Genomic DNA, 10,111 nt, shown 5'->3' with positions numbered 1-10,111 from the left:
TTAATGCTGAATGCACCCGTGGATTACGCCGAGAGGAAAGGGTGTGATTGTATGCATGATTGTGTGTGTGTATGTGTGTGTGTGTGTGTGTGTGTGTGTGTTTTTTATGTCAGAGTGTGAGTGTGTGTGTGTGTGTATTTGTGTATCAGAGATAGAGAGTGAGAGAGGTGTGTGTGTGTGTGTGTGTGTGTGAGAGAGAGTGTGTGAGTGTGAGTCTGTGTGTGCGTGTGAGTCTGTGTGTGTGTGTGTGTGTGTGTGTGTTTGTGTCAAAGATAGAGAGTGAGAGAAAGTGAGATGTGTGTGTGTGAGTGAGAGTGGAGGGACATTCGGGGGGAGTGAGATGGAGTGGAGGGAAACAAGGGCGGAAGACAGGATGAGAAAGAGTCAGAGAGGAGTGGAAGAGAGAGATGGATAGGGAGCACTGAATCAGTGGAGGTTGAGGAATTACCGATGGTGAACTGCTGGCATCTGCCTGATCAATGGTGATCTGTTTGTTTAAGAGAGTGAGGCAAGGGGTGATGAATGTGTGTATACACACACACACACACACACACACACACACACACACACACACACACATTCACGCACACAAACTCACAAACACACAAACACACACTTACTCAAGCACACATAAACACACTCACACACACACACCCCCCATTCCCACAGGAGAGTGTCTGTTCAAATGTTGACACTGCTACGAAGTTCTCCATCGTGACACATTTCAGGCACAATTTGTTTTGGCAAAGAGGCTGTGTTGTGGCAGGCAAGGGACAGGAGGCTGGATGAGTGAGCACACACACTCACTCTCTCTCTCACACACACACATACACACACACACATACACAAACACTCATTCATTTCTTTCCTTCTATCTCATACACTCACTCTTGTAACCACACACACACACACACACACACACACACACACACACACACACACACACACAGTGTGGCTATCCCTTTATGACTGAAATGACAGAATGACAGCTTGTTTTTATCCAGAAGTCTTTGGGGAGGAAGGGTGGGGCACTGGTGACCTATGTTGTGGCTTATACTCAACACTAAGAGCTGATTTTGTGTGTGTGTGTGTGTGTGTGTGTGTGTGTGTGTGTGTGTGTGTGTGTGTGTGTGTGTGTGTGTGTGTGTGTGTGTGGTGAGGGATGGGTATGTGGCGGTGGGACTGAGATCTCAGTGGTTCAGTGACGGTTCACTGACTGGACGTGAGGAGTGTCAAGTTCCCGGCACGCAGTCCCATTGGCAGCCCGGCGCCGTCCTCCGCACCGTCCCTCTGAGTTCCTGGCAGAGTAGCCGCAGAGAGAGGGGGATAGAGAGAGAGGGAGAGAGAGAGAGAGAGAGAGAGAGAGAGAGAGGAGTGAAAGAGGTGAGTGTGAGAAAGGTGGACTGAGAGGGAGAGGGAAGCGAAGGGAGAGAGGACAGGGAAATAGAAAGAGAATAAATGCTGAATGAGGGAGAGAAATTGTGGGTGTCTGAAAACTAGTCTTCCAGTGAAAGGTTGACACACAGTGAGAGAGAGTGAGTGAGAGAAAGAGAGGAGGCAGAGAGAGCGAGAGAGATAGATAGTTTGAGAGAGAGAGAGTAGGGAATGAGCCTGGGCATAATGATGAGAGAGAGAGTGTGTGTGTGTGTGTGTGTGTGTGCGTGCGTGCGTGTCTCTGAATGTCTGATGGGCGGCTAGCTACCCTCTCGGCTCAGGCACACAGCTCTTCCCCCAGCAGCTCTGGTTTGTCTCATCAGGTGCTCAATGTACAAAAAAGCCAGAAATCCGCTTTTGTTGCCATTGTTGCCCTGTAGCTATAGCTGACCTTTTGGGCTCTCTGTGTGTGGATGTGTGCGTGTGCTGAGCTGATTGGCTCATTTAGTTTGTGTGTGTGTGTGTGTGTGTGTGTGTGTGTGTGTGTGACAGAAATCCTTGTTGTATTTCTTGGTTTGTCTCTCCCTCTCTTTTTCTATATGTGTGGAATAAATTCTTATTTAAATGTATATGTTTGTAATATTCTCTCTATGACGACTGCAGTATTATGTTTCTGTGTGTGTGTGTGTTTGTGTGTGTGTGTGTGTGTGTATTCCACTCTGTCTAACACTGTTCATGACCTTTTCTTCTCTCTCTCTCCCTCTCCCTCCCTCCCTCTCTCTCTCTATCCCTCCCTCCCTCTCTCCCTCCCTCTCTCCCTCCCTCCCTCTCTCTCTCTATCCCTCCCTCTCTCTCTCTCTCTATCCCTCCCTCTCTCTCTCTCTCTGGTGCTGCAGCTGCGGGGCGGCCCTCGTGGCCGGGATGCCACTGTGTGCCTTGCCAGTCGGCGGTGGAGCCTGAGGGGCAGGAGCTGGGCACGGAGAGCCGGGGGCAGGGCGGCCAGAGCGGGCACAAGCACAAGCCGTGCCCCGACGCAGACATGAACCTGTGCTGGAGTGAGATCAAGCGCAAGTCCCACAACATCAGGTACACTCCCTGCACATGCGCACACACACACACACACACACACACACACACACAAGAACACAAGAACACACACACACACACACACACACACAAGAACACACACACACACACACGAACACACACACACACACACAAGAACAGACACACACACACACACACACACACACACACACACACACACACACACACACACACACACACACACACACACACACGAACACACACACACACAAGAACACAAGAACAGACACACACACACACACACACACACACACACACACACACACCTCAACTGCAGTCCACCTGCACCACCAGGTCCTTTTGTGTGTTGCTCAACAGTAATCTTTACTGTTTACTTTTTAATGGAATGTATGTATGTATGTATTGTATATTGTTTATTTGATATTCTTCTATCATTTTATCATTTGTATTGTGTATTGTTTACTCAATGTATTTTACATTTGCTATTTGCTATAATGATATAATTTGGTGCCCTATGTGCCACTGTTGTGTTTGTGAAAAGCTCTCTGTCAATCTGCCCCTCTGGCTCAGTCACCCATGGCTGGGGACGTCTCCTGTGCATGGCTTAATACACATTTGAGTACGCCATTGCGTTGTGACGCTGTCCTATATACAACTGGATGTCATGCATGAATGGATTTAGTGGCACCAGCAACAAGATTATCCTCCCGTAGGGTTGCCTGGATGATGAATATTTCATAGAGATCATCCACTTTTGCGGTGAAGACTCTTATTTAAATGAATAGCCTCCCCCACTCAACCCCCCCCCCCCCTCCCCGAGGGATTTATGTGTGCGGATGCAAGCCTGCTTATTACTGCATTAACAACTGAGCATTAACTAATTTTGTTGTTGATTACACCCTTTTGATAGACATAATGATAATGTTTTGGTTGGACTCGCACCATGGGCTTTTGCAACAGAAGCTGTGAAAGCACACATCAACAACACGCATCAACACCTCAGCAGTCGGCACAATAAGCCCAGTAATTACAACTTTGCTGATCTCTTAATTGGAAGGAACGTTGTGGGTGCGAATGGGGGGGGGGGGGGTGAGACTCTGGCCTCTCAACGTTGTTGGAGCGTAGGCTTGAGGGTAGACGGTTGACATTACACAATCGGGCGCAGTAATTGCTTGCTTGACCCTAATGCATCACCACAGATAGAACATAGCCAGGCGATTTGTTAAGACAGGCCTACTGCCCCCCTCTCATCATTGTGACCTAATCAGAGCATCATGCATACTACACATGTAGTACCCATAGTGGAGCATGCGCAGGATGCATAGGGGTCTGGATCCATAGGATTCACAGCATGCTATACCCTGCAGTGGTAATGACATCACCTCCACGCCTTCGGACCTCCACGTTTATTCTCCTCAGATGGGATTCTGGAATGTAGTCTTCACATTCAGTCTGACTACTTGACCTCACAAGGAGAGCTGTCCCTGTGTGTGTGTGTGTGTGTGTGTGTGTGTGTGTGTGTGTGTGTGTGTGTGTGTGTTTGTGTTTGTGTTTGTGTTTGTGTGTGTGTGTGTGTTGTGTGTGTGTGTGTGTGTGTGTGTGTGTGTGAGAGTGTGAGAGAGAGAGAGAGATCTTTTCTAAGCACAGTGTGCCTTGGCCTTTGTAGACAATCGATCACGGCATGTGCTCTGCTGCTGTGGTTTTTGTTTTCCTTTGAAACGTTGTGTCCTGATTGACACCTGGATGTTTCTTACTCCCACGTGAAGGATGCCGCTGTCTGTCACCGGGTAGATGGACGCGTTTGAGTGCTGCGCTGCAAAGCATGGTATACGTCAGACAGCATTACAGCTGCATTCATCGCCACTACGGAAAGCGTAGACTCCAAATCCCTAGCAAATCCCTAGACAGTGAAAGGATTTTGTGATAGCAGTCAAATACATAAATACAGACATGACTATAAGACTTTTTAATTATAAGTTTTGTTTATTTTCAAGGGAATTCTCAAGCCGCAACACTGACTTTGGTTGGTTACACTTCTTCATTGGGCCGTAATCCTTTCAGTAGACAGCAATCTGTCAGGCTGCCGTCTCCATTTACTTGAGCCTGAACTCTCCCCGGGAGCATAAGAGGCTGCCTTTGTGTTTTGTTGATGCTGTCTTTTGTGGCCCTTGGTGGACAATCAGGCTCTGTGTCCACGCTCTCGCACGGCAATAAAAGTAAACGGCTCCGGCCTGTGGAGAATGCCCTACGTGGGGTCGGATGGGAGGAGAGAGACATGCATGGAATGTTATGGCCTGTGTGTGTGTGTGTCTGTGTGTGTTTGTGGATCTGTGTGTTGAAGTCCCCAGCTGTGATATGGGGTGAGCTGTTTCCAACCCCCCCCCCCACACACACACCCCAGTGTTCTGTTCTGACCCGCCTGCACACACCACCCCTCCCTCAGCGATGGACCCTCCGGACCACTGACATGACCTCCACTACAGACTCATTCCTGCCCTCTCCCCCCCACCCCCCACCCCCCCGCACCCCTCCCACCATTCCCACAGCCCCTTCAGCACGGCCTCCTGGACCCTCTCTGCAGTGCGCTGCTTTGAGTTGTTGTTCGGCGTGGCCCTGCGGAGCCCACTAGCGTCGCGGCTAGCACTCAGCGCGCTCCTGATTGAGCCGTAATGGTCTGGTAATTACAGCCATTTGCAGCGCCGCGCCGAGGTCAGGGATTAAAAGGAAAGACATTTTGCTGAGAGGGTCACCCTCTTTCTCTCCTCTCTCCCGTTTCCTGTCTTTCGCTCCCGCCTTTTCTGTCTTTCTCTCTCGATCTCTCTTGCTTGAGGGGGACGGGGGATCTCTGAGGTCTGGTGTCTGTGCTATCATTTACACACGTGTTTGTGTTGCTGGTCATGGCATGTCGTGTCTGACAGGCGGTGCTTCGTTGTCTGTCAGAGAAGGCCATCGTGATCAGCCTCTCAAAAGCAAAGTGACGACAGAGAAAAGAGGAAGGAAAGCAAGGGATAGAGACCGAGAAAGAGGGAGAGATAGTAAAGGTCCACATTCATCCAGAAACTCACAGCTCATGTGATTCAGCAAATGACAGCTGTCAGTCATCATATGGTAGATATTACTGGATAAAAACATTGCTCTCTGGCAAGAGGTGAAGTGCTTTCTCCCTCCCTCCCTCCGTCTCACCCACGCTGGTGTGTTCTGCCTGCGAGCTGTAAGCACACTCGGCTTGATAAGAAGGTGGACACACCAGGAGGCCAGGTTAATCGTCAGCAGCGTATCCAGCTGGCCTCCAGGCCTGTCGTGCGCATACAGAGCAGCTCATGTGTGCACCGTCACGAAACCCCGAGCGCAGCTACCTCCTCGGTGGATGCTTCAGCGCAGGCGTTTCTGTTTGGCGGCTCGGTTGGGGAAGCGTGCGTGCGGCGCTCGGCAGGGCTCAGATCAATGGCTCAGCTTCCTCAAAGCGCAGACCAGGCTTGCTAAAAAAGGTGCCCATATTTTACCACTGAGGTGGGGTGTGTGTGTGGTGGAGGGGGGGGGGGGGGGGGACACAGGGGGAAGCTTTGTATGAAAGGCATCACGGAAACTGTTGCGTGGAACGGGATGTGGCACGATTTGTGTGAGTGATAGTCCGGAGCTTCCCACTGCTGCCTGCCGCTGGTTAATACTGGATGAGCTGAGACCCTGATGGGATAAACATGCTAATCAATTACACTCAACTGTGGATAAGTGCATCGTGAACTCACCAGACACGTTTGAGTGTTCCAAACGATGTGTTTTCTAGTTACAAAGACAAATTGTACCAATAAATCGGACTCTCATTCACTGTGGATCAGAACCCTAGACTATTGTGCTAAACTCATACTGTACCAATACATCATTCACTAGTTCGCCCGTCGGCATGATTGCTATACTGAGTGAATAAGCTAAGCGCGTGTTTGGCATGGTAGCTGGCCGTGGTCATGGATGCCTGAAGCGGAGATCGCGATAGAGCGATGGCCGCTTGCACCCCCCAGTGTAAGGAGGATGCGTAACTGGGCTATCAGTGAAATGGAGGAGTAAGGGGAGGAGGAGGGATAATTTTGCGAGTGCCGCGGCGTGTGACGTATGGATAAGGAGGCCGGCTTAAATACCCTGGCGGCGGATGACAGGTGAGTTAATTGCTGTCAATCATCCCTAATGGCTCCTCCCGAACTTTGTTTAGAAAACATAATTTCACTAGTTCGCCCGTCGGCATGATTGCTATACTGAGTGAATAAGCTAAGCGCGTGTTTGGCATGGTAGCTGGCCGTGGTCATGGATGCCTGAAGCGGAGATCGCGATAGAGCGATGGCCGCTTGCACCCCAAAAGAGCAGAAAGGAAGGCCACTACTGAAATTACATTTGCGCTTGCTTAGCAAGTCATAGATCCACTAGATGGAGTGGATGTACGGTAGGACTGCATCCGTGGACGGGCTCAGTATTTGATTGCTGCTCTGATAGGACAATGTATGCAGCTGTAGTAGCAGCTCTTATCCTGAATGCACAGAGTAGCGGCCTGCGGGAACCGGATTTGACAAGGATATATATTCTGGGACCGGTGACGAGTGATGGGTACCCTTCATCTGAGATGACGAGAGCGGGCTAGTAGCGATGCTTGAGCTGACCGATATGAGATGTAGTGTGATAGGTATGAAAGCTGAGGATCTGAGGCAGAGTTAGATATGAATAGGAGTGTCCTTTTCGGAACTGATCAGTTTGTCTGATTGGTAGTAAACGTATTGTGTCCTGGTCTAACTCTAGATCTGCCATCGGGAATGAAATGAGACGAGGGGCATGTAGACTCACTACATCTCAGCAGCCCAAAGGAGGCCGGTAAACATGATTGAGGGTGAATCAGAGTGCTGTGACATGAACCCCTTGCGAAGTATAGTACGCAAGAGTGGATCTTCGTTGCTCTTGCTCAGCAGCGGACATTCGTGTATTGCATGACCGTGGGAACGATGGGTGTCGGGGTTCGGCAGAGCTGCTGCCGCGAGGGTCTCGGGGTTCAGCCGAGACGTTGCTGCATGGTCTTGGGGCTCAGCGGAGCAGTCATTATGAATAGCTTGGAAGCTGGAACGGGACGTCGTGATCCAAAGCACTCGTGAATACTGATGACCCGATGCAGCGGGCTGGTCTAGCACGGAGCCGGGGAAGAGATGGGAAGGGAAAAAAGGGGGGAGGGAGGAAGCGGTCGCTAACGCGACCGGAAGGGGAGCAACCTGGGACAGGGTCGCGGGAGGAAAGAGGGTTAGGGGGGGAGTAGCGACGCTGTCGCTATAGGCGCCGGCTGAGACCAGGTGCTCGCTAACTCATAAGAGAGATGGGGAGCTAGCGAGGTGAATCTTCGAGCTGACGCTTCGTGAGTTGAGGTGTGCTGTACAAATGCTGCAGCGTGAGGAGGCGGTGGCAGGGCCTGTGCTATGGCTAATGAATAGCTTTGCAGCCGGAACGGGACGTCGTGATCCAAAGCACTCGCTGAATGCTGATGACCCGCTGCGGCGGGCTGGTCTAGTGCGGAGCCGGGGAAGAGATGGGAAGGGAGAAAAGGGGGGAGGGAGGGAGCGGTCGCTGACACGACCGGAAGGGGAGCAACCTGGGACAGGGTCGCGGGAAGTGGGAGGGGGAAGGAAAGAGGGTTAGGGGGGGAGTAGCGACGCTGTCGCTATCGGCGCCGGCTTGAGACCAGGTGCTCGCTAACTCGTAAGAGAGATGGGGAGCTAGCGAGGTGAATCTTCTAAATGATGCTTCGTGAGTTGAGGCGTGCAGTACGGACGTGGCTCCCGGAATGGAAAGGGGAGGGGGAAAAGGAGGGAGGGAGCAGTCGTCAGAACGACTGGAAGATGGGTCCTGAACCTTGGCGGAGCTGTTCCTAAAGGTCCTATGGGTTCAGCGGAGCTGCTTCTGCATGGGTCCTGGGGCTAGTTGGAGCCGTCGTTGCCTGGGTCCTGGGGCTCGGTTGAGCCGTCGTTGCCTGGGTCCTGGGGCTCGGTGGAGCCGTTGTTGCCTGGGTCCTTGGGCTCGGTGGAGCTGCTGTTGCATGGTTCTCGGGGCTTGGTGGAGCCGACGTTGCATGGGTCCTGGAGCTCAGCGTATCTGTTGCTGCATGGTTCTCGAGGCTTGGTGGAGCCGAAGTTGCATGGGTCCTGGATCTCGGCTTAGTTGTTGCTGCATGGCTCTTGGAGCTCAGTGGAGCCGTTGTATCAGGGGATGTCGTGATCCGAAGCACTCGCGGAGTGCTGATAACCCGATGCGGCGGGCTGGTCTAGCGCGGAGCCGGGGAGGGGATGGGTAGGGGTAGGGGGGAAGGGAGGGAGCAGTCGTCGGAACGACTGGAAGAGGGGCAGCCCTGGACCGGGTCCTGGCTGGGGGAAGTGGGTGGGGAAGGGGAAGAGGGGGCGGAGGGAGTAGCGATGCTGTCGCTACCGGAGCCGGCTGAGACCAGGTGCTCGCTAACTCGTAAAGAAAATAGGGAGCTAGCGAGGTGAGTTTGAACGGACGCCTCTTCCTGAGTCGTGGCGTGCTGTACAGACGTGACTCCGGGAATGGAATGGGGAGGGGGGGAAAAGGGGGAAGGGAGGGAGCAGTCGTCGGAACGACTGGAAGAGGGGCAGCCCTGGACCGGGTCCTGGCTGGGGGAAGTGGGTGGGGAAGGGGAAGAGGGGGCGGAGGGAGTAGCGACGCTGTTGCTACCGGGGCCGTCTGAAGAAGTGGAGTCGGATCCGGAAGTACGGTGGAGATGCTGCGGGAAGGAAGTCGGTGGTTAAGAACCTGGGCCGCTGGCGTGGCTGTGGCTGAGGCAGCGGAGTGATACGCTCTGGAGCGTGTGGTGCAGGAAAGCGCTGTCAAGAGCAGCCTGCTTCCTGGTTAGGAGATGAGTTGTTTTTTTTTTATTTATTTATTTATTTATTTTTTATGTCAAGATTTAGCTAATATCCAGTTGTGCCACTTCTGATTGAGGAGCACGTCAGTGCAGTGTCGTTTTTCACTAACTGTCACACGAGATGACGGCATAAATAATTGCAGCTTGCAATAAGATAATGCATTGCGATGCGATAGAGCAAACATTTTAATAAACTGTCAATGGGGGGGGCGATCACTCCCTCCTGTCGGTGTTGGCATGGAATGAAACAATAAACCGATGTGTTCAAGGAGTGTCATTAATATATTCTGGCTGTAGACTGGGGTTTGAGGGCCTGCTGAGAGCAAACGCAACTGCCCACAAAGCACTTCTTGCTGGCGAAGTGCTAATTTTAAAACATACGAATAACCAGTCATTGTAACCAAATATGACTGGTTGCAAATATTTGCAAGCTTATATCAGTGAACTAGCTTGTTGCTATACCCCGTAGAAGCTACATGAAACGTCGGCCATCGACACAGGACGAGTTGACAAATCACGGTCCTTGCTGTCTGCGTCGCCTGACGCGAATTACAAAGTGTACTATCGCTTTAATAATTGCTGACGTCTGCGACGCAGCGCCATGTTTAAACAGACTGCAGAACAAGCCAGCGAAATACTGGACACTTAAGGTTGAGGCTTATCAGTTCGTTATAAGTAGCTTAAATATCAGTTTATGAGAAGTCACTAGACAACTATAGGAAGTGAATTAACAAGACCTGTTCGTTTCCGATGCCAACACGGATT

At 51.5% G+C, this 10,111-nt stretch overlaps 1 protein-coding gene across 1 annotated transcript in view; it reads left to right on the top strand.

Annotated features, from left to right (window-relative positions):
* The first annotated feature begins 2,378 nt into the window (after positions 1-2,378).
* Positions 2,379-10,111, top strand: part of drp2 (dystrophin related protein 2) — a 64,593-nt gene continuing 56,860 nt past the window's right edge. Inside the window, exon 1 of the mRNA XM_076292956.1 lies at positions 2,379-2,460. Coding sequence (XP_076149071.1) covers positions 2,414-2,460 — 47 coding nt within the window. The 5' untranslated portion in view covers positions 2,379-2,413. The remainder of the gene's footprint in view (positions 2,461-10,111) is intronic.

Source organism: Alosa pseudoharengus, unplaced genomic scaffold (assembly GCF_046254945.1).
Source record: "Alosa pseudoharengus isolate Yale_2024_CS ecotype anadromous, Long Island Sound unplaced genomic scaffold, YU_APseudo_1.1 YU_APseudo_1.1_scf_19, whole genome shotgun sequence".
Taxonomy (NCBI): domain Eukaryota; kingdom Metazoa; phylum Chordata; class Actinopteri; order Clupeiformes; family Clupeidae; genus Alosa; species Alosa pseudoharengus.
This window is presented reverse-complemented; position numbering and strand designations above follow the sequence as displayed.